Source organism: Myodes glareolus, chromosome 17 (genome assembly GCF_982192425.1).
Source record: "Myodes glareolus chromosome 17, mMyoGla1.1, whole genome shotgun sequence".
NCBI classification, from domain to species: Eukaryota; Metazoa; Chordata; class Mammalia; order Rodentia; family Cricetidae; genus Myodes; species Myodes glareolus.
Window position 1 is genome coordinate 6,508,543 of NC_142042.1, and position 27,457 is coordinate 6,535,999.

General features: G+C 40.5%; 1 protein-coding gene across 7 annotated transcripts in view; it reads right to left on the minus strand.

Moving 5' to 3' along the window:
- Positions 1-27,457, minus strand: part of Zzz3 (zinc finger ZZ-type containing 3) — a 66,186-nt gene that overhangs the window by 29,486 nt on the left and 9,243 nt on the right. For 4 of the 7 annotated variants that reach the window (XM_085677529.2, XM_085677532.2, XM_085677528.2 and 1 more), the window contains exons 2-4: positions 17,806-17,915; positions 15,173-15,318; positions 8,405-9,957 (exon numbers count right to left, since the gene is read on the minus strand). In XM_085677529.2, coding sequence (XP_085533655.2) covers positions 8,405-9,927 — 1,523 coding nt within the window. In that variant the 5' untranslated portion in view covers positions 9,928-9,957; positions 15,173-15,318; positions 17,806-17,915. The remainder of the gene's footprint in view (positions 1-8,404; positions 9,958-15,172; positions 15,319-17,805; positions 17,916-27,457) is intronic. The other 3 variants (XM_085677531.2, XM_085677530.2, XM_085677533.2) reach the window with 2 other exon arrangements.

Consider the following 27,457-nt stretch of genomic DNA (forward strand, 5'->3'; position numbering starts at 1 on the left):
AGAAATGAGTTACAAAAATCATAGAAGGGAAGGAACCCTGAGACTAGTTGTGTGGGGCCGCAGTCACAGCTATCTTTGAGCACATGAGGTCCGTGCGCCACAGATTAAACACACTTGGTTGAATGGGGCAAAGGTACTCAAAGAATTCGGGAAATTGGGCTAAGAGATAATTCTGTGCAGGTAACGGCACTTCCCACCAAACCATGGGAGAAAAATCAACATCTCTAAGTTGTCCTTTTACCTCTACAGGCTGCTGCTCCCTCCCATTAAATAAAATATTAAAAGAAAACTCAGGACTCCAGTTAGATCTGGCTAGCATGTGAAGTAAGAGGCAGACAGTAAGCAGCGTCTAAGTAGGGTAACTGGGAACTCTAAGTTAGCACCACAGAAGTGATGCAGAGAAGAGGTGACACCAACTGATGCTCAAGGAAAGAAGAGCAGACCTCAACCAATGGCTGGTGGGTGAGGAAAGAGGTCCTTTTCCTAGACACTGACAAGTTAACTGAAGGACGCTGAAAATGGTTTGGGAAGCAGTAATAAACTAATTCCCATGCATGGTCTACTCAGGTTCTGTGTGACAAAGAAAAGGGAAGATGGCTGAGGGAGAATGATCTGAGCTTGGGCTACCCGCTGAATCCACTACTACACAGGTGACAGACCTCTAAGCCACATCAGCTAATGAGAACCCAGGGAAGGACATAAAGAAGACAGCCAGTACCTAGGCCTGAGCAGCATCAAAAGCAAGGTGAAATGCAGAGAGAGAAGGACAGTCGGAGTCATGTAGACAACAGTTAGAGAAGAGACGCAGCAGCATTTACGACGGCTGTTCAGCCTTGCACCCGGAGGGAAAGGGGGCATGTTCTCCATGTCTAGTACAATCACGCTGTCTTTGTAAGGGACTTAAAAAGAAATTCAAGAATTTGAGTCTACACTTAAATGAGATAGCATTTCAAAACTGCAAACATTATTTAGTTGTAACCTCAAAAAAACAGTACTACTTATGAGATGCACGCTCGACTCACTCACTGTGGCTCCTCATACAACTCGACCGGGTGGAGCATTGACGCAGCTACTCCAGGAGAGGCTGGAGCACAGGTGCAAGGAGGGAGATGATTAATGAGCACAGCAGAGACAACAGCTCAGGCTTTACAGGACAGCAGAGTCAACTGCAGTTGCCCAAGAGCATCCTGTACTTCAAAACAGGAGACATAATGTTCCCAGCATAAACAGGGACATGCTTGAGGTGACACATGTAACAATTATCCTAATCAGACTCATACAAAGTATGTATAGTTTGTGATACTGCACTAAGTCTATAAAATACACAATCATGTGTTAATCAGAAAGACATATGCTCTTGACTATAATGAGCCTCTCTTATTATTATCAATAAATTATGACCATAAACTTTCCTTCTAAGAATTAAGAATCCAGTAGTATACTACAAAAATAAAGAGAAACAATAATGAAGAAAATAGCAAAATAAAAGGAAAATTTAAAAAATCCAAAATAAACAGCAGAAAGTATAGTATTAAAGAAAACAAATTACTACAAAACATTCTAGAATTAATTTTTTTTCAATTTTATTTTCCAACACAGGGTCACTATATAACTCTCTGCCTATCCTGGAACTATGTAGGCTGGCCTCAAACTTTAGAGTCTGTCTCTATGTCCCACGTGCTAAGATTAAAGGCATGTGCCACTACACCGTACCACAGTTAATTTTATTTAAAAAGAAAGCTGGAGAAATGGGTCTGTGGTTAAGAGCACAGGTTGCTCTTTCAGAGGACCTGTTTGGTTCCCAGCATCCACATGTTGGCTCATCACTGTCTATGACTCCAGTTCCCAGGGGATGTGATGCCCCTTTAATACATGAGAGCAAAGTACCCACACACATAACAAGCAAAGTAAGTAATTAAAGGCCATTTATTAGTAACTGGGTTAAACTGGTTCTGATACAAAGGAACACATTCCCATGCCTTTCTAAACACAGTCCACAGCAAACTTCATTCAGCAAAAGTTCCAAAGACTAAGAAAAAGCACCAAAACTCTAGACAAATGAGACCACTTAGTATCTCAGAATGACTTTTTCAAACCTTGTCCAGTTTCATGTCTTTCATGCACTTTCTCTTGCTTATCCTATGAACTGTAACTCCTGCTCTAACCACAGCAATATCTAACCAACAAAACATATTTCAAGTAATAGCTAGCTCTATTCTTCAATTAAAATTCCTATTATTCAAATTCAACTCAGCATCTTTATTTAAAATCTACATTTACTTATATGAATTTTCAGGCTATAAACAAAAGTCACTCCTCACTGTCACAGTGTCGGGGCTGGAGGTAAAGTTCAACAGCAGAGGCTGAGTTCAGCCCTCGGGATCTGAAACAGTGATGACGAGTATTTCCAAGTAGTGCTCAGCCAGCAGGCGGGAGCAGCGTCAGTAAAGAAACACTCTCAACACACATTAAAATTAAGTCAAGCTGGGCATGCTAGCACATGCCTTTACTCCCTGCAGAGGCAGGTGGATTTCTGTGAGTTGAAGGAAAGAAGGGAAAAGAAAAAGAATGAAATAATATAACATGAGGCTGGAGAGCTGGCTCAGTGGCTAAGAGCACCTGATGCTCTTGTAGCGGTCCCACAACGTGGCTCACAAACATCCATTCCAAGGGATCTGACACCTTCTAACACAAACACACAAGCAAAACATTCATAAATAAAATAAAATACATATCTAAAATAAGCTTTAAAAATAAAATTAAGCCAGATGAAGGGCTGGAGAGATGGCTCAGCAGTTACAAGTACTCACTGCTCTTACAGAGGACCAGTATCCATCTCTGCAATCTTACAGCCACCTGTGAACATAAACTCGTACAAGCTCACAAAGGCAGATACTCAGTTGTGGCAGAATGGCTCTGGATGACTGTCCTGATGGAGAATATAAAGAAGCAACTGTGTGTCACATCCTAGGCAACAGACAATGCAGTACCATGACGTGTGAGAGAGGACAAAGTGAGGAGCAAAGTGCCACCATGGCCGTTCTTCCCAGTAGGAAGAACTGCTAGCATATGAACAAGAGGTGTCCTTCTGAACAGACTCAGAAAACAGCTTGGGGAAGCTGAGGACTTAGGATATGTAGGGCAAGACACCAAAGAGAAAGAAGTAACAGAAAAAAGCCAAGTCTATACAAAGCCTCTAGCTAAACACAAAGCTCCAAAAATCTAACCTGAGACTACAGAGCAAGTGCAGACTACCATGGAGCTGGACACAAAACAAGTAAGTGTTGACAAAGCTAGAATCACACACATCCCAACCATTCAGAACAAAGAATTCTTTAGGCAGGGCTTGGAGAAACAATCTATGATTGGAACGGTATTACACCCAAACGTCAGTGCCTTAGCCTTTCCCCAACCTTCTCATATGTTCCTCTCTATATGGCCACTCAATCAGATCCTTTCAAGTATTTTCTGTAGTTGATCAAATAAATTTTTTCCCTGGGGTCTGTGAACTTCTCTAACACTGATGAGAGGGCAAAGGGAAGTCATAAGTTATCACATGAGAAATTACAGATAAACTTAAGGACCTCTTTGTGACTGGGGACAAAGTGAGGAAGTCTTGAGAAATTAAGATCTTATTTTGCTGTTCTCTCAGTCATGCCAACTATTGTCAGAAAATGTCAATGAACTGTACTAAGTAAGTTACTCACAGAGAGAATTGGTCACTGCGGGTAAGATATACCTACACATATTGTTAAAACAAAAGTTAAACTTTTTTATGCATGTGGCACTTCAAATAAACTACTGAACATGATTATTACAGAAGTTATTTTTTCCCCATACTATAAAAATTGTGAAATATAGCTATGAAATACTAAGCCACAAAAATGCCAAAAGAACACAGAAAGAAGCGAAACTACTGGAATATAAAGAAGTCAGGAATCATATCAGATGGAAAAGTAGACCCATTATCACAGTGATGTCACAAGTGTCGGTCCATGGTCTCTGCCAGCTAAGACCCTAAACCAGCAATGTTAAGACTATATTTATGTACCAGTATACTTAAGATTAGAGCAGAGAATTATTTAAAATCACCTATATTACTTGAAAATTAAAAATTTTTGGTAATGGGGCTGGAAATGGCCCAGTAGTTAGGCACACCAGCTGCTGCTTCCAGGGTGCTAAGTACTCCAGGGTGCAGGATTCCCAGCACCCACATATGGGGGCTCAGCACCATCTAGAACCCAAGTACAAAAGGACCCAACTTCCCCTCCTGGCCGCCACGGGTACCAGGCACACACATGTGGTACACAGACATACGCACAGGCAAAACAACCATACACATAAGAAAACTCTTCAGGTTGGCAACAACTCACTACATGTTTTGATCAGTCAGTGACTTACTCCTGGCAACAAATGTCACACTTCAGAGTTTGCTCCTCCTGTCAATTCGCACACCCAAAGCCTGGGCCAAGTTTGGTTGGTATTCTACAGCTCTTTCTGCGAGCTGGCACGGAGCACAGAGCACGGAGCACCCTCTTCCCCAGCAGCTGATGACTTTCATAGACCACTGCAGTCTAAACCCTCAGAATACTCTGCAAAGTAATCAAATCCTCCACATGAAGCCACTTGTTCTTCACAAACACACTATTAAAACAAAGAACATGAAAGCAGCTAAATTTACTCACCTAAAATGCTGGTTCTGACAGATTAAAAACGAGGGCATTATAACTATAGTCAGATTTTTAAAAAAAACCAAATACCAAAGATCTGCTCTGTAAGATTCTCAATCTAAAAACTCCCCAAGTCCCTGGAGAAAGTCTTCATCCCCTGAGGGGAAGCAGACATGGCTCAGATTACCAAGCAGAAAACACAAGTTTGAGTCCAGTCCTGGCACTCTTTTAATCCCAGCAACAGAGGAAATGGGACAGGGTCAGACGCTCAAGGTCACCTTCAGCAACATCACAACTTAAGGACAGCCCGAGCTACAAGAGATCCTGTCTCAAAAAAGTAAGAAAACAAAACAAACAAAATCCAACATTTTTAAAGGCAAAAGAGTGACCCATTTCTACCACTAGCTCGTGATGCGTTCTGTGTCTGCAGTGCAGTACTAGACATGGAACCCAGGTCCTCAGACACACTCGGTGTGTATGCTACCACGGGCATGAGACTCTACTGTGCAGCCTATGTAACATACTTTGATATATATCACCAAGTTTCATTTCTAGTGATTACCTTTTGAATTGAAAAAAAAAAGACTAAATCTAAACCCTAGGGCCTTAAAATTCTTATCTGATCCTGAAAGCCAGAACCTCAAGGCTTACCAGGAAGAGCAGCCAGTTGGGCAAGTGATCTCAATCAGCCAGGCCACTAAAGGAGCATTACTGACCTCCAAGGGACTGGAAACTTTTCAGGGAAAGCACTGCCTTTGGCAATGTTACTAAGATAACCATGAGCAAGAACCGCACCAGAACACACTCTCTAGCCTCTGTCAGTTAGCAAGTAGAGTTCTCTGTTTACAGGAAAAACAAAGTACAATGTGAGCCCTGACTAAAGCTAGGACACTAAAGCATCTTCTCAAACATTTATGAGTGATAGTCTTTCAAAGAGATGGATAAATTAAAATGACAAGGCAAAGCCTGTCAATTAAATCATTACTGTTAGCTTAGTTTTAACTGTAACAGGTAGAATCAGAGCACCTAACTCTTTAAGAGAACACAACGGCAACCCTGGGATTTCCTATTAATACACTTTTTGTCTGAGACAGGGTCTGTAGATTGTGTGCAGCATAGCACCTGGCATTAGAACCTGCTTTAATTGGCATCAGAAAGTAGGACGTGGTCCCTTCTGGCAGAGTGCTAATGGATACTGCAGGCAAGGCTAAACCCCCAGTTTCACAGGCAATGAGCTAGAGATCTTTTCTAGCACAAAGAGCACTGTGCACCAACAGAGAGGATCCACCAATACCACTTTCAAAGCATTTGAAATTCCCGACACTTGAAAGCACTAGAGCATTGTAGTGATGCTGTTTATAAACAATCACTTGGCTTGTTTTATAGTTTTGTTTTTTAAAAGCCAATCATCTCTGACATTTGGATTAAAAAAACATAGGAATAGAAACAAAAGGGGATTTTTATTAAAGAATTTACATGCAACATAATCAAATACCGTTTTCTAAGAATTACTTCAAACCAAGATGCTAATAATGATCATCTCTTTCCATCCAAGAAGAGCAGTGGTAGAACACCTGCCTACCATGCAGACCCTTGGTTCTGATCCCTAGCAATGCAAGCAGAAAGCAAAAGAAAGTAACACCTAAAATTAAGTGTCATTTTCAAAGATCTGGGGTAAAGCAAAAGAAAACAGGAGCAAACTAAGTCATTTCTTTCACCCAGTCACTCAATGACGCATCAGCACTGAGCACTGTCCTATAGAGTAAACAGCACCCCCGCTCCAAAGAACTTCAAGCCTATGCTGATGTATATGGAATATCACCTTTTGGGAGTTAGAGCCACTACCTGGATAATTATTTTATGGGAGTATTGTCCTTAATCACCATTTCATCTCAATTTTAAAAGTAACAGGAGTGAATTACTATTTCCCAGACTCAATGACAAGTCAAAACTGAAGAGAATACCCTGTAACAAAGACAACGTAAGTCAAGGGAACATTGTTTCCTGGAAGAGAAGGTGTGGCCCAGGAGCAGAGCATGTGCCTCAGACTTGCCAGGCTCTCGGTTCAGAAGAAACAATGTAAGTTCTTGAGAAATTCAAAGTCATTTAAGTTGGAGCTGGTCATGGTGAACAGAGGACCCACAAGAGGCACAATTCAACACTAACCTAGGCGACACAGAAAGACAGCGCCATTTCACAGATAAGAAAATGAAACAAGATTATCATTTTTTGAGGTTTTTAGTTGTTTCTCTAAAACATGTTTCTTTGTACCTATAAACAAACCCCCCTTTTTAAAATTATGTATAAATGGAAAACATTTGTTGATTTGTTTTGGTTTGTTTAGTTTTTTGAGACAAGGTCCCCTTACATGACCCAGGCACCCTCCTGCCTTGGCCTCTCATGTTGGGACTGTCATGTTGGACATGTTGTGCGGGTGTGCCACTGTGTACCAGTTATCCTAATTCTAACCGAAATCTTTCACTTATGCACTTATTATATTTTCCTGCCTTAAACTTATCTCTTGTATTATTAGACTCAGAACCTTCTACAGTAATTTATAAAATCTTTCTTAAATCTGGTTTTAAAATACAATTTTAAAAGAACATGGGAAGCTGGGCTGGTTAGCCCCAGCACTTGGGAGGCAGAGATGAGCAGATCTAAGTTTGAAGAAAGCCTGGTCTACAGAGTGAGTTCTGGAACAGCCAGGGCCACACAGTGAAACCCTGTCTCAAAAAAAATCTACAAAAACAAAAAGCACAGAAAAAAACCTCTTTTCCAGAAAAGAGACCTATGCTAAAAGGTTACAGTGTTACCAGATATATGTCCTGAACAAACATCCTGCTAAGCATGGTAAAAGAGATCATGTCCCAGTGATACCTGACCAGGCATCTGTCATAACAAAAGCATTAGAATATTCTTCAACTCCAATTAGTTTTGTACAACCACTACAATGTGACTTTGTGACAGTAGTCAAAGCCAACCTATGAGAGAAATTAATTTAGTTAATTAATTGGTCACTGTTACCCATTAAAGTAGTTTTGATGAGCACGGTAGAGTCTTTCCAGGATTAGAGACGGTTAGCTCTGATTCATTTTTGTTAATTTCCAGACTAACTTAAAGTAAATGAGCAAAATTGTGAAAACTTTGGATACAGATTTACAAAAGTACGTTGGTAACAAAGGTGTGAGAACTTACAGCCACCATGAGCCAGGGCTGAGCCAAGCCACCATCAGGGTTAATAGCACTGTCTACTGCTCTAATCTACAATGATGATGGCTCAAGCACATTCTTAAGTCAGACATTTAATGGAGACTTAAATATAAATAATTTCTAGTTTGCCAGATTTCCAGTACCTAGATGACAGCTGCATACTTATGATTTATCAAGGCAGATGTTATAATCTCCAGGTCAGAGTGGGCTGTGCTGACTCAGCATCCAAAGCACTAGCACCCATGCTTCCACTGACCTTCCTGTGGCACTACCCATGGTTTACCTGTCCTCTCATTTAGACACGTGGGAACTCAGCACCAGAAAATGTCAACTACAGAAATGAGGAATGAAGTTCAATGCTGAATCTCAGTTTTTGAGTTAAGAAATTTATGTTAAGTCTAAACTTATGCTAAAGTGTTAACTTCATCTGCAATAGAAACATTCAGACTAGACATTTATGAATGATACTGAAAGCCTGGAGTGATAAACAAAGCAGAACTCATGGTTACCATATTTACACATACTCTTTGTTGTGTTTCAGTGCCACATGATCTGATTCAAAGTAATAAACATCAGGGTCATCATCCTCCTCTTCCGCAGGGTGCTGACTGGCACTCTCTTTGGCAGACGGCAAGGGTCCGACATTCATTGTGGCCTCTGAGGGTGACTTACTTAGTCCTTCACTTCCATGGTTTTGAGAGTCACAACACAGAACCTTTTCACTTTGAGAAATTTCAACAGGATTTGTGGGAGACTGACTTACATTATCACTAACAGTTGTATGCGTTTCACTGGGACTGAGATTACTCTCCTCAAATTGTCCATTTTCCCTGTAAGGAGATGTGTTCTTAGTGGGACTACCTCTGGTTGGAGCTGCCCTTCGAGGTGAAGTTCTCAGGGTATACCGGTGCTCTTGGTGTTCGGATAAAGGTGTCATTTGAGCTGAAGCACAGTCTAGTGGAGAAGATGGTTCTGGCTCTGCGGAGACTGGCATGCTTTCAGGATCTGTGTCCAGAGGGTCCCTGCTGTTCTCACCACACTGCACTCTTGAGACACCGCTATCTCCCACCACATCTACTTCCTCCTCAGAATCTCTTAAGGATGAGTGAATTTCAGAAACAGGGCCCACGGCTGGCTCAGCAGTCAGCTGATTCCGACGTTCCACAGGGAGGCACGCAGTTACTAGTTTGGGGTCCTCCGACTTGATCTGCACTTCTGACTTTGTGCAAGGCACGAGATGCTCTATACAACTGTCCTCCTTCCTACTACCAAAGAACACTGGAGACTGTGTTTCTGAATCCCCATTTCCAGCTACTGATTTTTCCTGCAACACATAGGAACCAGTGCTATTTTGTTTAGTGTTCCCATCGGGCTGACAGTCATCACAGTTTAGAACAGCCGGGTCACTGTCGTCAACACCATTGACAGTCAAATAGCCCGCGATTTCTTCTACTACCGCAGCATTAAGTGGCCCTTCCTCACTGACATTCACCTTTTTAATTTCCCTTTTCTCACAATCATCCAATATAAGACATCGACAAGCTCGTTTAGTCCCTTGAAACTCTGCATCATGGTCCACTACTGTCCTCTGGTCTACCAACTCCTTGTCTGGTTTTATAGGCGAATCTTCCTCTGAGCTGTTTGAGGCTTCAGCTCTAGAGCAGCGTTTAATGTTCTTCAGGACTGGCGCTGCTGGCTCTGTCTGCCTTCTTTCACAGCTCTCTAAGGCCTGCCTTTCTAGGTCATCCTTCTCGGAGGAGGAAAGTCTTCTTTTCCTAGGGCTTACCCACGCTTCTCGCACACTCTGCTGCTTTACATCACAAGTTCTTCCACTAGCATTTCCCTTCTGAACTGGCACAGGCTCTGGTCTCTTCTTTGGTGATCTTGATCGTACTTGAGAATGAGAAGAGATCTCTTCTGGGTGAGCAATGCTACGATTCCTTAAAGTTCTACCACAAAAAGATTCATCCAAGCCGTTTAACCCCACTGTTGATCTTGTAACACGAGTAGATCGGGAAGCAGCCATACTATGGCAAGTCCCTACCATACGGTCATCATGATCCACTCATTGGGAAACCTTCAAAATGTAAACAAAATAATGAGAAAAAGGTAATAGTTAATATATCTAAAACAAAAGTATAAAGTTAAAACTTTTTATCCAAGTATAGCCATTATTAATAAATAATGGGACAAAGATTATTTTATTAAAATTTCCAATAATGACATTAATAATAGCTAACAATTAAATACCATTTATTATGTTCTAGGACTCCATGTTTATGTTAAACACCCTGCACTCCATGAAGTCTCACAACTCACAGGTACAGCTACTGTACCTACTTTACAACCGCTGAGACTGAGGCACAGATAGCCTCAACAATCTACTGACAACATATACATAGCTAGTTCATATAGAACTCTAGAGATCAAGTTCACTGCCTTTCTACCTCTCAGAAATGATGAACCTAACATACGATTCCATTTTGGTTATTAAAGTAGCACTCTTAAAGTTATAGATCAGCTAGTTATCTTATAGAATACATTTCTAATCAGTCTGTGGTTTTTACTAAAATGGTTTTCGGTTATGTACCCTGATAACAAGCTATGGCATATTGCTATGAACTTTCTGTAATTAAACTGTGGCCTGAAGTTGCAACACTAGCTTGCACTGGCTAACACCACAACCAATCAAAGCTCTAGTCTCTAGAGAAGGGCATATCACTACATGAAAGCATTCTGAGGAGACAGAAAGCAAGAGCTGTCCTCAAAAAGAAAGTCACTTCAGAAGTAAGGAGTATCATCTCACATGTCACGTGTGTGTGTATTTACACACGCACACGCACACACACACACACACACACACACACACACACATTTTCTTCTTTAAGGTTCTATATGTAGGGCAGCATATCTTTAACTCACTGTGTGGAGGTGAGTGAATTTTCTGGTACGGATGCTTGAACCTTCTAAGAGAAGTAGGAAGCCTACTGGAAAATGTCCTCATTGATCCACCTGGGTAAAACTCTGAAAGAGCTAATGATATTTTCCAGGTCTTCCATATGATCAAGAAGAACAAAGGCACTATTATATCCCATGTCTCCATCCCCTTCCTCCCCTTCCGTTGGTTTTCTTAGGTATTTTGTCACTTCACTTGCTGTTTAACAACTTCAAGAGGGGTACAGAATGGTTAAATAAAGAAAGGGTCAACAACAGCATAACGCAGCTTCACCATGCTCTCCTCCTGCCGTGGTCATCTTCCAGTGGCCTCCCTCTAACAGAACCCATCTAACGCCATTTTATCTACTCCCCAGGCAAATCAAGCACATTCCCTTCTAGGCACCAACTGCATTACCTAACACTGGAGACTTGGAGCTACAGAAGAGCCCAGCGATTTGCTGCACAGAAGAGAAAACTGCTGCCCTACGTCTGGTGCTGACAGGGAGCTAAGGAAGAAAAGTGCTCTGTGAAATGTGCGCAGGCGGTTGAACTCAGGTTCGTTTGAAGCAGGGCATGCTTTAAAATCCTTAAAATAGCATTACTTTTTCTAGAGAATTTCCTGGAGATCAACTTAACAGTAGGCAGGTATGCTCTATCAGAGCAGACAGCGCTCACATGAACTTCACTATCTAGAGATTTAAGTTATTTTTCTAACAGCTTGCCATCAAGAAAACAGCTCTACAGGTAATAAATACTGATCAGTTTCCACTTCCAATCAAAATAAATAAGTTAAACTTTGATGTGTTAAAAAAAACACAAACTGAAAAATTTTAAAAGCAATTTATTTCTTTGATGTATCAAAGTCTGGAGTTCTCAAAATCAAAGGTTATATACTAGTATCTATGTATGTAAAATTAAAAATTAATTTTCTAAGCAAACTATAAAATACAATACAAATTTAATTATCTTTATAACTTGTGATTGAAAACTACAAGAAATTGATTAAGCTTTATTTTTCAATAACTGATGCCCATTAAAGGCTTACAACCCCCGAAGAGATTAGAGTTAACTGGCTCTCCTTAACCATTCTTCTCTTTCCGTACCAATCTGAACAAGATGCAAAATCTAACTTCCACAAAAGATAGTATTGAATCAGACATCTATCATTAATACTGATATTTATTTTAAAAGTATATGTATATATGTATGAATATAAACATGTGTATGTACACACAAATATAAAAGAAAATCACTATCAAAGAGTACCTATGAAAACCTGTATTTTTCTTTATGATTCCAGTTATAAAACTAAACCACTGATTAGAACCAAAGATTAAGTCTCTTTCTGTGTCTTTTGTTCCCTAAGAAAGGCTGTAGTTCTAACCACTAATTACATTAAAGGCTGTAGTTCTAACCACTGACTACACTAAAGGCTGTAGTTCTAACCACTGACTACACTAAAGGCTGTAGTTCTAACCACTGACTACACTAAAGGCTGTAGTTCTAACCACTGACTACACTAAAGGCTGTAGTTCTAACCACTGACTACACTAAAGGCTGTAGTTCTAACCACTGACTACACTAAAGGCTGTATTTCTAACCACTGATTACATTAAAGGCCGACTATTAGGGAGCAGTTATCAAGAAGCTGTTTTAGGAGAGAACTAACAAACTGTAAAAAATGAAAGAGAGAGGGAGGGGGGAAGGGAGGGGGAAGGGAGGGAGGGAAGGAGGGAGGGAGGGAGGAAGGAAGGAAGAAGTATATATGCGTATGTTTTGGGGGGGCCAACAAGAAGAGCTCATCTGACAATGAGTATTTTCTGGTATTTCAAACTGCTGTAACCATACAGCCCGAGAGTTCACATTAGAAGCATGTCCTGAAGCTTGCTAGAAACTGACTTACATTTGGTACTTAGAACAGAAAGGGGAAAAGACGAGAAAAAAAGAAAGAACTACAGAATCTTAGACCCTACCCAACCAATTCACACATGCTGGAGTAGGAGAAACACTGAGATACTGCACTCAGGCAGTAGCCTAACAACGTCATTCAATCATAAGGTTGCAAACCAAATTAGATACATAATTCTCTTTAATATTTTACTACATCATAATGATTAAAACAAAATATTAAAATAAGGCCATGACTGCTTTGGCTAAAGAAGATCAGATTACAAAACTACCTTATACACTCAAAGTAAAAATCTAGTCAAATTATGAAAGCTCGAGTTTAAAACAAATCTGTTATATTTCTTCCTCTTTCCTATTTTTACATAAGCATATATGAAGTATACATACATTTTGTAATTATCTAATAAACTGAACATAAAAGCCATTAATCAATAAGGGACTTTTAATCAAGTATGTCTACATTATTCAACCAAATCTCAATATTATTGTGCCAAGTTTATTTATTTAGCAAAGTAGTAAAGACTAAAACTGTTATTTTCCTTATTTTAGCTAAATACAAAGTCACTAAAGAATCCAATGAAGAGGTTTGGTCATATAATTATATCCTTGCCAAATATGAAGTTGTTATGGAATAGAAGTGAACCTATTTGCCAACTAGTTCAGGAACACCCTTAATAACATAAACTAAGAGACACCTGGTAAAAGTCTTAGCCATACACATTTGTTAAGAGAAACTGTATTATTATAGTTTTAGAATTAAAGGAAACCTGAGTTCACATTTTCATGTGGGCAAATGTACCCAACCCAGTAATGATACTAAACTTTGTCCTCTGTTACCCAGAAGTTGGTGAGCAGCGGCATTTTCCAGAGAACAAGAAGAGAATATGACCCATCACTAGAATTCAGCACACTTTATCCTGCATTCCCCATCCTCCTAAGCTTTCATACTACTGAAGAGAATGAAATGGGTCAACCAATCAAACTTTTTCAGCCTGTCCAGCGCTTCAAACTTCCCCTAAATCCACACATCCTAGCTCTTAATCAGACTTCCACTGAACCACCTTCCCCTGAACTTGAATATTTCCTGAAACTTGAAGTTTTCATAAAAGCTATAAAATTCTGAAACATTATTAGGCCTTTCTCATCATGAACCTCCAGTCCTAGTGACTACACCCACATTATTGAATCAGAACCAAAAGAAATAGGACAGATTAAACGACAAAGGCCCACTCATGCAGAAAGAAAGCATGCTGCAGCTACGCTTTACTCAAAAACTATCCCTAGTACAGAGCCTGTCATCTCCATACTGTAGGCTCTGGCCTCTGCTCTACTCACCAAGTGCCCCAGTTTACTTTAGGAGTTATGGAATTGGCAATTAACACCAATATTATTTTATTTTTATTATTCTGGATAATAATAAGAAATTATTGTTATTGTTGTTGTTGTTGTTGCTATTATACAGAGCCTTGCTATGTAGCTCTGACTGTTCTGGAACTCACTATGCAAGCAGGCTGACCCTTCAGCTCACAGAGATCCACCTGCTTCTGCCTCCTGAGTGCTGGGATTAAAAGGCATAGTACGCCACCATGCCTAGCTAACACCAATATTATCATCATATTAGTTTTATTAAGTGAACATCTAGAAAACTGGTCACAATACCCATGTACTTTCAGGTACAAAGGCCAAAATCAAAGAAAAAAGCAAGTAAGGGTAGCCGAGAGGTGTCACCAGTATGACTTTCTGCCTGTCTGTAGCAATAGCTGTGCTCAGGCTTTGTTAATCATGCAAGTCTCGAGATGTAGTTTTTGAGACAGGGTCTTGCTATGCATTCCGAACCAGCCTTAAAACTGTAACAATCCTCCTGTGTCCTGGTGGTAGGATTACAGGTGCATACTGTGACACCTAGTCATACAACTCTTTTAGCAGACAAATTATTTCAATTGCATGATTATCACTCCATTGGAGTAGAAGAAAACCTGTGACCCTATCCACTCAATGCATTGAAGAGTTAATAGTCACCTCTTTGAAGTCTGGAAATTCTATCATGCAGTTATATACAAAGGGATCTCTTCTTTGTTATCAAGAGAGATATAATAGATGATTGACAAGACAGAGAGCCATAGCCATATAGGAAGACAGAATAGATTCAAATGAATACACACTTAAAAGAACTGAGAAGTCAAAGACTTTCACACTGCTCCTTAAATATGTATATTTCTGATAGGTTTAGTTGTCTAGTCTCAAGATACCAATAGTCATTTCATTTATCCATTTGTTGAGAAAAGAGAAATGGAAAATCTTCATTTAATCTTCAGTCTGCACAGCTCGAGAATGCCATCAAACAGCAAGGCAGAGAAAGGAAGATGGAAAACAACATGTCTCCTCCCACCAAAATAAATAAAATCAAACTAAAGTTGTCTTCTTTACTGCACAACTGAGTAACTTACCTGTATAACCAAAGATCTATCATTGTGGAAATATTCTTTCTTTTCCTTATATCCTGAAGGAGACGAAGCTATGATCTACAAAAGAGCTTAAGCTTCAGGTTCTCAGCTTCAGCCTCGAAGAATACTAGAACCTCTTAAACGTCTCTCTTTAAAATAAAATGATAAAAAAGTATTAAGTAAGGAAATTAACTTATGCTAATGATATGCTCCGATTACAGAAGTACACAAAGGCAGCAGTATCTTCAAAGTGATGTTTTTGGTGCTTCCTGGTTAAGTAGCCTCAAGGGCATTGAGCAAGTGGGACAAAGCTCAAAGAAACTTGAAACATTACAAATCCTTACAAATAACTCAATTATTAATTTAAGTAAAATATGATTCAGCCCTTTCTTGCAATTTGCTCTAACCAAACGCTTCCCCCTCCTTAAAGATGACCATATAAAGAATTTCTAGAGGATTTCTTAGACTTAGGACTGAATAAAAACAAAACCGTGGGGCTAAGTTTACGCTGAGACTCCTCTGTATCCTAGCACATGTGAGCCCCATTAACAGGCTCAGAGTCAGCTACTAACTGAAGCTTCTGCTACCTTTACCCATATGTATTTTCTTTTCTTTTTCTTAATTTTTTATTGGTGGTGGTGTTGGTTTTTTGTTTTTGAGACAAGGCCTCCCTACACAGCCCTGGTTGTCCTGGAACTCAAGCTGGCCCTAAACTAAGATACCCTCCTGCCTCAGTCTTCCAAGTATGGGGTATTAAAAGTGTGCACCACCATGTCTGGCCATAGAGATTCTCCAATAAGAAAAAAGACAAGAGTTAGATGAATTGGATCGATACACATGATGTGAAATCCAAATCAATAAAAAGTTCAAAAGAAAAAGAAAAAGAAATAAAAGGAAAAAATTTCCTGAGTTAAATACTAAGTCTGATATTTTAATTAACCTAGTAACATTCTAATTCTTGACATATTATATAACTGCAGTTTTACTAGTATGTTATGACATCTTTTTCAGAGACCACATGCTCTAGCTAATTGGGTTATTAGGAATGACCATCTCCAAATAACAGTACTGGAAAAAAGCCAAGCAAATGTTTATGACTAACCTTGCCACTTGATTTTAAGCATTAAACTAGATATTTTTAGATGGATACTATTTTAAGTGAAGTATTGTAATTAAGGACTGGTACAATTACCAAATCTTATAAACCAAGGTTCTATCTAGTAAAAATGAATAGATTACTGCTAAAGGTGATGTACTTGGTCTATTTACATATATCCAACAGAAACTAAATAAGTATTAAAATGATCCAATGCCTGCTGCACTTTTTTTAACACACATAATAAGCCTTTCATTACTATAATATAGTATTTTGTTGGTTTATGTGTCTGTTTTGTTTTGCTGAAACAGGGTCTCACTGTATAGCCCAGGCTAACGTAACTCACAGAAGTCCACCAGCCTCTGACGCCTGAGTGCTGGGATTAAACATGTGAGCCAGCACACCTAGCCTGTCGTTTTGTTTTATGAGATAGGGTTTCCAGTAGCACAGACTGACCTCAAACATCCCTATGGTTGCTGAACTTGAACTCCCAAGGGATGGAGTTACGAGTGTGCACAAATAATCATGCTGCTGTTCCTTCTGCTGGTTTTCAGACAGGGTCTTTCTGTATCACCCTGGAACTCAGGATGTAGATTAGACCTAATTTTGCCTCCCAATTGCCAGGATTAAAGGTCTGCACTTCCATGTCCAGCACTTCTCTAATATTTAAAGTAGATTCTTTTAAACTTTTTCTCTTCAAGCTTGCACTCTCATTCTAACATTTGTAGAACTGACTAAGGCGGGAGAGACGGCTCAGCAGCTGGGAGCACTGGCTGCTTTTCTGGAGGTCTTGAGCCACCAGAACCCATATGGTGTCACAACCATCCATAACTATAGTCCCATAAAAACCATGCCCTCTTCTGGTATGCAGACAAAACACTCAAAAACATGAAATTAAAAAATTAAAATAAAAAATTGTACTCTAGTATATATTTTACCCTTGAAATTCCTTATTAATCTTCCTATTTACATTAATAAAATATTATGTAGGTAGAGATTGCTTCTCAGAGAGGAACAGAGGTACAACCTACCAACTATGAATGCAACCTCTCCTTATAAATTCTACAGTATATAAAGTCGAAAACCTGCTATTTTCCCCTTTTTGTTTAAAGCTCTAAATTAGCATGAATAATGGATGCACAGGGAAAACATAATCCTACAAAATGTAAGCCTGACTTGAAAATCCAGCCTATACTGAAGACTCCAACTCATGAGTTCCCTGCCCTCCCCAGCAGTCCATCAGAACACAGAGCAGACAGTCCACGATGCGGCAGCCCATCAGGACCTGAGGCCCCCTGCGCACTCTGCAATCGCGGCCACACTGCTAGTCGTTTCTCCAGAGGGCTCACTACAGAGCATCCCTCACTGTCCTTGCCAATCAGGAATATCAGCCATTGGTATTTTCACAAAAGAACCCATAACTTACAGCTGACTCTCGTTTTAGACAGGCTCTTGTGCACATTTCAAGGCTGATACACTAAACCACACCAGCCAATGGCTTCCATCTCACTGGCCTTAGGATATCACATTCTTCTCTTACCTTTTGAAGGGTTTCGCCTAGTACTGCATTTATGTGTCATCACTGCTAATGTCCACGTTACACTGAGACTTCAGGAATTAGTATACAGCTGTACTAGCACAACTTGTTATCTGTGAAGGGAAATCACAAGACGGTCACTATGATGTCACTATTTACAGACTTGTGAATAACAAACATATCTCAAGATACACACAGCACACACCATCCTTCTGAGTCCCTTAACTGATTCCCTCTATTTACCATGACACATATCACCAGAGCCAGAGGATCTGCTAACAATCTTACACAGTTACCCAAGATCAAGTATTCTCAATTTAAACTCCTGCAAAGCAGAGGGCCTTAAAGATGTATCTCATTTTTGAAGTTCATAATCAATCAGACACTAATAAGAAAGCACCTTCTGGTGTTTTATGATATTTACACAAAGAAAGAAACCTTGTAGTATTATGTTTTTACTCTTTTGAGGAGCCCGCTACTCAGCTCCAAAAGAATCACACACAGAGGCTTATTCTTTCTTATAATCTCCCGGCTTGGCTTGTTGCTTGACAGCTTTTATTTAACTTCTATTATCCTGCCTACCCTTTTGCCTGAGCTTTCTCTCTCTTACTCTGTTAATCTTACTCTCACTCCATGGATTGCTGTGTACCTGGATGGCTGGCCCCGCATGGCCTCCTCCTCCTTGGGCTACTACACTGAAAATCTCCCAGATTTCTCCTTCTATATCTTCTGCCTGCCAGCTCCACCTACCCTTGCTCCTGCCTCACTATTGGCCATTCAGATCTTTTAGACAAGCAAAGAATCACAGTTTTACAGAGTTAAAAACAAATACAACATAAACAAAAGTAACACACCTTAAGAAAACCCAGCCTCAAAAAAAAAAAAAGAGGAAAAAATTTACAGCAATGGATGAGACATGGGACCATTTGGGAGGTGGGAACGGGAGGAAAGAAGGGAAGGGAAACCATGATTGGTATGTAAACAAAAAAATTTACTAAAAAAAAAAAATCTTAAAAAGAAGAAAGAAATCCATGATACTTAGAACCTGACAGGGGCCAGCAAGATGGCTGAGCAGGTGAAAGTATGAAAAAACACATAATAAATGTGAAGAAAAAAAAAAAAGAATGACGTGATGGGCCAGGAGGGTGGCACTGTTATACCATGCTGCCACACAGACAGAAGACCTGGGGCTGGAGAGTCAAGAGACAGGGAGTGGATGGTGTTGATGGCCTGCCAGCCTGCCCGCCTGGGAAGGCTCCAGGTCCAGTGAGTGACTCAGTAAGGCCGACGGCAAGTGAAGAAGACATCTGATGCTGGCCACAAAGAAATGAAGTGGGGTGGGGGTCTTGAGTTCCTCTTAAATATAACCTGAAAATTCTTGCCAGGGGTTCTATAGGCCTATCCAGTTTGGGTGCTGTTCAGGACAGGAGTGGAGCACTTGCCTACCATGCAGGAGACCCTAGGTCTGATGTGAGGCATCACACACATACACACACTAAGCACACATGCACATGTGCACATGGTTCTTTTATAGCAGTCTTACCATAGACTACACCCTCTACAAAAGTAATCTATCAGAATAAACAGGAAATTAATTACAAAACAAGGTGAAGCTGAGTGTGTGGTAGCTGACTATACCCAGCACTCAAGGGCTAATTAGGCAAAGGATACATAGATCCTGGCACCCTGGACACAATGAAGTCCTCTCTCAAAATAATTTAAGAGACCAAGAGCTCTTATACTTGTAATCCTAGGTAAAGACAGGAGAGTGAGAAGCTACAGCTACAGATATAGATAAGATAGCCTGAGCTACATGAAACCTTGTCTTTAAAACTAAAAGACCACTCATTACCACCTTTGTGATACCCTTCCTTTATTCACACAGATTTCAAAGTCAGGCATTCCTCAAAAAAATGTTTCACTACTGAAGCAGATAAAATACTTTGAGTTACAATGACATTTTCCATTTGAATTCTTTTAGTAATGAGTTCTAGGCACTTAAAAACCAGCTATTTGTCTTTTAAATGCACAAAATAGAAACAAGCTATGTAAGCCCTGTTCTTAAAGCCTTATTTTATTCGTTCCTTGCTACAAAGCTCCGGTTGTTTGCCTGTACTAATAAATTCATGGGCTATTCAAGCAAATCTAAAAACCAATCTTCACTGCAAAGAATTCTCTTCTCCACTACTTGCCATGAACACTAGAACTACTGTGCTCATGACACACAAGTCCTTCAAAAAGGCTACAGCAACTTCCCTAAAAATACTGGCTCAGGTCATAAAACACTGGGATAAGCACAAACACTATTAAAGATAAACCACAAAATCCAGGCTAAACTAGTAACTTGAGTTGCAAGATACTGCAATATTGTGTTGTTAAAGGCTTGGGGGGGAAGAAACTCAAATATAAGGTTATACTATAGTCTCGTTTTTAATACCTCAATCTACTTATTCTAAGTAAAAATAGTAAATATATAGTATGATTTTTATACAGTCAACTGTAAAAAGCATAGAATAATGGTCAAAGATATTTTAAAACATTTTTCCTAGGCATTCTTTCATAGTCACTTCCCATTTAAAAAAAAATTACTACTTGGTATAAATAAAGCCTGACCTAAAAAAAGCCTACTCTCCTGGTTACCTGGAGTTCAAAGCCACAGGTTAAATAGGTCCAGAAATACGGCCAGCAGAGACATGAATATCAGACCCAGAAGCAGAGAGATGTTTCATTTTCTGCCACTGCTAGTCACTTTGCCTACATTCACTCCTCCATCTGTACACTGCGGACACACCACCTGCCTCCACCTCAGGGAACCAGGTCTAGACACCAGTAGTGTACAAAGCTTCACTCTACTCAAGACATCTCAATGCAGGGCTGCTATCAGAATGATGGCCACACTCTACACCAGTTTCTGTAGGAAATAAAGACTGCCAGAAGATCTGAGAGAAAACGGTCCCACTGATCAGCCTTACAGACCATTACGGTAACACACACCGGTAGCCACATGAGTTGCCATAGAAACTGGGCACTGCACGTCTTTAATCCCAGCCCAAGAGAAGATTATAAGATGGGGGAAGACAGCTCTTAGACGCAGCCTCCTTCTGAGATTCCAGGAGGTAGGATCGCCATTTCAAACTGAGGTCAAGGTAAGAGCCAGTGGCTGGCTGTTTTGCTTTTCAGATCGTCAGGTTGAGCCCCAATTTCTGACCCTGAGTTTTTATTAATCCTGACTCAAGCTTCCTCTGAAACTTTAGTGAGCAGCACCCAAGACTGGAAGCTAACACTCCTACTGGGCAGAGCTCTTCAGGGCCTACTCTCACGGCTGCACCATGATTCCATTTGCTGAAGGCTCACCTAAGTCTAAGTGACAGCTGCACATTTCCTTTCAGAGCTTCAGATCCATATAGCAAACTGCCTGCCAGTATCAAACTCCAAATTCCATTCACACGCCAAGCACCATCTCCCTTCAGTTCTAGAACCTTCCTGGTTCTATCTTCCTAACTAAGGGTGGCATTGCAGAGCACACTCCATTCCCAACGGAAGCCCCAAGAAGGAGCATGTGGTGAAGACTGACTGCTGCAAATGTGTGGGTGCCAACATGCCATATCTTCTTCCACCACATGGGACCCAGGGTCCAACTAAAAGGTCAAGCTGGGAAGCAGGGGCCTTCTCTGGCTGAGCCATCTGGCGGCCCAAAGTAACCTTTCCATTCTTTTTTCCCGTCACCCAGCCTACAACACCATACACAGACCTAACTACCCAAGCTAACACTAGTCTCGGCAAGTCCATGCACCCTGTTATGACGCCTGTCACAAAGTGAAGAGAACTACTGTTCTGGCTTGAGACAGGGTCTCCCTAGGTAACCCAGGCTGGCCTCAAACTTAGTTTTTCTTTCCTTGTCTCCTGAACGGTGTCTCCATGTCCAGCTTCTGAAGAAAATAATTAAATCTGCTTTCTCTCAAAGGTCAGTTCTCCAGAGACAAACATTCTCCTTCAGGCCTCTGTTGCTATCTTTTGTTGTACTTCTCAGTCTCCTCCTTTCCTGGGGAAGCACTTTACAGTTACTCATCAGACTATGCTAGTGGGATGTAAAGAATTTCACATTCCTTTAACTCTGTTCCTACACAGATTGTGGCTGTTTTTACCTGAGCCTAGACTTCAAATCTCTCTTCCCACAATGGGAAGAGTCTGTGTACTCATACCATCAGCACTTTAAATTCTGGGGAAACTGAGGCAAGGCCCTTTCTGCTTTGTTTCTGAGACAGTATTTCACTACGAAGTCCTGGAAATCACAATTCCACCTTTCGAAAGTCATGTGCCACCATGCCTAACTTGACAAAGCCCTTTCTAAGGGTCCTATGCAACTTTTTCAGTCTACCACTGCCATTTACTGGCCAATGTCTCCAATCTCAAGCAAACTATCCTATTTTCCAGGATTTTAATATTTCACACTCCAATTTACCCTAGGTGGTTTATTTCTGTAGTTTTCTCTATACAACTGCCTTAACATCCCACATATAATCAACCTATATACCTAAGTAAATCTCATCCTACTTTTTCCATTTCATAACAACAAATATTATTGTTTCCTGATATGTCTAGAAGGGTCAGGGTCAGTGAGATGTCCAAGCAGGAAAGGTGCTTGCCTGCATCCCACATACTGGTAGGAGGGAAAGCAGTTACCTTCTGATCTCCACAAATTGTGGCATCCACCCCACCCCAAAATGTTAATTTGTTATTGCCAGGCGATGGTGACACACACCTTTCATCAAAGCACTTGGGAGGCAGAGGCAGGTGGATCTCTGAGTTCGAGGTCAGTCTGGTCTACAGAGCTAGTGCCAGGACTGGCTCCAAAGCGACACAGAGAAACCCTGTCTCAAAAAATAAAAACAAAACAAACAAAAAAATTATACATATGCACTCTATATCTCATTTAGGACCCATCACAATTACTATTAGACCTCTCAGTTTACTGCTGAGTCACAATGAGAGGTTAACTCAATCAAGGTTCAAGATCAGAGAGCAAGTAACCCAAGACACAGAGATGGGTTTAATGTTGTAGGACTGGAGACTTCAGTCTGAGTTCACTTAGTCTCTCAAACACCAGAAAACACTCCACCACTTTCCTGTGGGTTCCGCTCCCCACATGATGGCCTAGCCTTTAACCATACCCGTATTACTTTCTGTAGCAAGTTTTCTTAAGGGTTAGGTTTCTTCCCTTACCACAGTGCTGCTTTCTCTAGGATCATGCTATGGCACCTCCTCCTCAGATTCCTTCTAGAAAGCTCTATGACAGAGGACACAGGGTCTCGCATTACTCAAATACCCATGTATCAATCAACAAATGAACTTTAACAGCTTAACATGTTAGATGCAGTTGGGTTACAAGCCTGTCATCCTAGCATCCAGGGGGCTGAGGCAGGATAATTACTAGGACTCTGAGGGTAGTCCAAGCTAATCTATAGTTTGTTTGTCTCAAGTAAATACTGATGAGGTGGCTCAGTGAGTAAAAGTGCTTGCCGTCACCTGATAACCTGAGTTTGCCCCTTGGGACACAAACTGTGAAAAGAAAGATCATATACCATGACATACATGATATATGGTTACATGCACAATTTAATTAAAAAAAAAAAAAGAAAAAAGGAGCACTTGGAACCAGCACTTAACGTTTACCATACACTGTATACACTGACTGCCCTCTCTGTCTTCTCTGTGAGCAGTTTTGTTTTAGTGGTGAGAAAACTGAAGCAGTTGTCTGTGATCTTGGTGCCAGTTGGTATAAAGCAGAAATGTGAACCCAGGAAGGCCTGTCACTCAGGGAAAGAGATAGACAAGTCAGTGAATGGTACCTGCAATCAAATGCTACTTGTTATTGAATTCTGGGAGATGCTGAAAAGGGTAAACTTGGGAACAGTAGTATGTAGCTTGGCTTTTTGTTTTGTTTTGTGTCAATACAGAAATTTTGACTGTAGACAAACTTGGTTTTTACAGTTGCAGAGGACTGAATTAGGGCTTTGTGCATGCCGGGTAAGCTCCTTACACTGAACTACACTGGGTCAGAAGAGCATCATATTCGTTTGCGAGCCACCTCTCCAGCCCCTATTTTCCTCATTCATTTAAGGCAGTGGTTCTCAATCTTCCTAATGTCGTGACCCTTTAATACAGTTCCTCACGTCATGGTAATCCCCAGCCATAAAATGATTTTGCTTCGCCTTCATAACCATAATTTTGCTACTGTTAAGAATTGTAATATAAATATCTGATATGCAATCCCAGAGAAAGATCATTTGACCCCCAAAAGGTGTTGTGACCTGTGTTTTAAGGGAACCTGTGGTTGAAAAATCACTGGTTTAAGGCAAGGAAAACACTATTACATACAATTGCCCTGAGTACTAAATAAGATAAATCATACTTAGGACCAAAAGCACTATAGCACAAATTACTAAGTGCATGCAATAACTGTTAGTATGAACTATGTATGACAACTAGATACTATATTCATTATTTTTAAAGCCGTCAACAATCTATGGTTGGCTGGGTGTGGTGGCACATGAATTGGGAGGTGAAGGCCAGCAGATCTCTGTGAGTTCGAGACCTGCGAGACTTACACAGTGAAAGCCCATGTCAAAAATAAAACAAAACACAAAACATCACTTTCCAGACTTTCATTATTCCCATTTTAGACTAGAAAACATTATTTAACTACTGAAGGTGCAGCAGAGTCTTGGGAGTGGTATAGTTGTTACCTTTTACATGTTATATTTATTTAATGTTTTAAATTAAAGTATAATTACATTATCATCTTACAAATATTTTTTAAAATTTTCACACAATGTATGAACTCCTTCCCTTAAACCCCTCCCAGGTCTGCCCCCACCTCCCTCCCTACCTCTAGGTTTAAGTCTTTTTAATTTAGGGACCCACCAACTTAAATTTCTGTTGTGTGTAGCTTCTCAGTACAGGAACCACCTCTGGAACTCGCTCAATCTAGCAGGAGCCACACCCACATAGAAACTAGCTCTCCCCCAGAAGCCATTAACTATGTCTAGCTCCTTAGTTAGGGATGAAGGCTCGTGAAGTAACTGGCTTGATCTTGTAAGATCAAGGTCGTAAGCAGACAACAAAGCTGTTATGAGTTTGTAGGTGCATAATAAGGACCTTTCCCAGAAGAACGTACATTTGTCTGGGCACAGTCTATGCTAATTTCCTCCCAATGGCTGTCTATATTCAACATTTCTACAAGTTAAAGCACAGACTGGCTGGAAGAGTATCGGGAACACTTTTATACCACAGCTGTGAAGATTCTGAGCAAAACCCAGTGCAAGGATAAAGCGAGGACTAAACAATTTAAACAAAGACATAAACTGAAGTCAGTGTCCTCTGAAGACTCATTCCCTATCTCTACTAATACAGAAGACAGCCACCTACTATCTAGAAGTGCAGGGGCTGAACAGTTAGCCATAAGGTCTGGAAACTCTGTACTAGCTTATCTTCTAGAAGATTTAAGAGACAAGCCAACCAATCAGATAATACAGATAATTGATCCAAATTGAATTCCTTTTCTCTGGAGTCACTTTTCCTTTGACTAGGGTTAGTCAGCTTCAAGCCTTCGGGTAGTTAGGACACCTGGAGAGATCAGTAGGGATAAACCACGAAGTAGGTCTGCACCTGAGTCTCTCTCTAGGCCTTGATGCTGGAGTTCTCAGCCTCAAGAAATGGGGGGGAGAGATGGTGTTTAAGTCCCCCATCCTATGGTTTTGCTTTAGTCTCTTGACTTGAGTAAGATGGTAGTTAGTGAAACAGTATTAAATTCCTGCCAACCTTTTAGTCAATACATCCATTAACCTATCAACACACATCCTTACTTTATGTGGATTTCTATTTAAAGATACCTTATTTAACGTTGCTGACTCATTCATTAACACTGAATACAGGTAGTAGCCACAAACCTCATACCTGAATAAAGTTCACCTAACATGATTTTCATCTTAATCTTCTTGTGTTCGCACACTAGACGGCACTTCAGCTCTCTGTAAGTGTGCAGTGCAGGAAACGGAACATAGGGCCCAGTTCATTGAGACACATACACCTTCAGTCACTTTAAAACATGCTCAGAAAATGATACAGTTAATAATGGCACAGAAGCCCTGGTGTGGGATTCCCCTCTGAATGCTGTGAATACCACTGGTTAATAAAGAAACTGTCTTGGACCTGCTCAGGGAATAGAGGTAGACGGGGGAAACTAAGCTGAACGTGGGAAGAAAGAAGGTGGAGTCAAACAGAAACCATGAAGCCCTGCTGCTGGAGACAGACGCTGAAACTTTAGCCGGTAAGACACAGCTACATGGCGATACAGATTAATAGAAATGGGTTAAGAAATAAGAAGATAGAGCTAATGGGCCAAGCAGTGATTTAATTAATACAGTTTCTGTGTGATTATTTCAAGGCTAAGGGGTCAAAAACTAACTAGCGGTCTCCTCCAACAAAACCCCAAATAAATATTCAAAGCTGTCTATAAGGGGCCTTAAAGGTTGTTTAAAGTATAAGATAAATCTCTATTTTCTGACAATTGACCTATGTCAGGGAAAAAAAGAATGCATTTCCCAATGGCATTTGATGTAAAAAGCAAAATAACTCAGAAATTATCACAAGTGTAAGTCACAAAAGGTCTTACATCTAGAAGGGCACTCAGGAGGCTGAGAAGACACTCAGTAAAGTGCTTGCTAAGCAAACATGAAGATCTAAGTATAATTCTAGCACCCACACAGAAGGTCGGCATGCTGGCACATGCTGGTAAGCTCAGCACTAACGTATCCTCTGATGCCATATGGTGTTATCTGTGGCCGTGTACTCAAAACAAACTGGGATCCTTGGAAGAAGCTCGAGTCACGGCTCCAGTTCTCCCCAAGTTCACCTTTCCTAAAATAGCTTTCAGAGCGAAGTCAGCGCTATAAATGTATACTGCCAACATGGACCCCTACTGGTCCAGCCTGATACTTCATTTGCTCGGGTAGGGAAGTGCTGTTTTGTGCTATTATCTGTTTCTGCAGATCATCTTGTAACCCTGGCTTGCCTGGAACTCCTTATGTAGATGTGGTTGGCCTCCAACTGAAGAGATCTACCTGTCTCTGCCTCCCAAGTGCTGGAACCAAAGACGTGTAGCGCCACACCCAACCAGGGTATAACTTCTTCAGACTACTCACACAGCTTTCTAAACTCAATAGAATCTGCTGTCATTTCAGTGACACTGCAATATTAAGAGCTATCTGTCAGCACTAACAACTAACACTGGTCATAATCATTGCCTATCTTTGTTCTGAACTTTCTGAAAACTCCAACTAAAACTCCAAGCTGACACAGCCACTACTTATTAACTGAAACACTTCAGTTAATAGCTGCGAGTCTTAGAAAAACATAGGCTTACGAGTGACACATGTCACCATGTGACAAACCCTGGCTGCCCGCTTCTACATCAGTAAGAACCAGCAGTACTCATAAGTCTTTGTTTTATAGATTCCAACTAGAATGCACTAGGTTTATTTCTAAGGAAAATACAGATTAGAGATAAAGGAATTTGCTTAAACTTACAGAGTTAATAATGCTCTCTATATTATACCACCCAAGAGCATGACTACAAAAAGGGGGCACCTGCCAC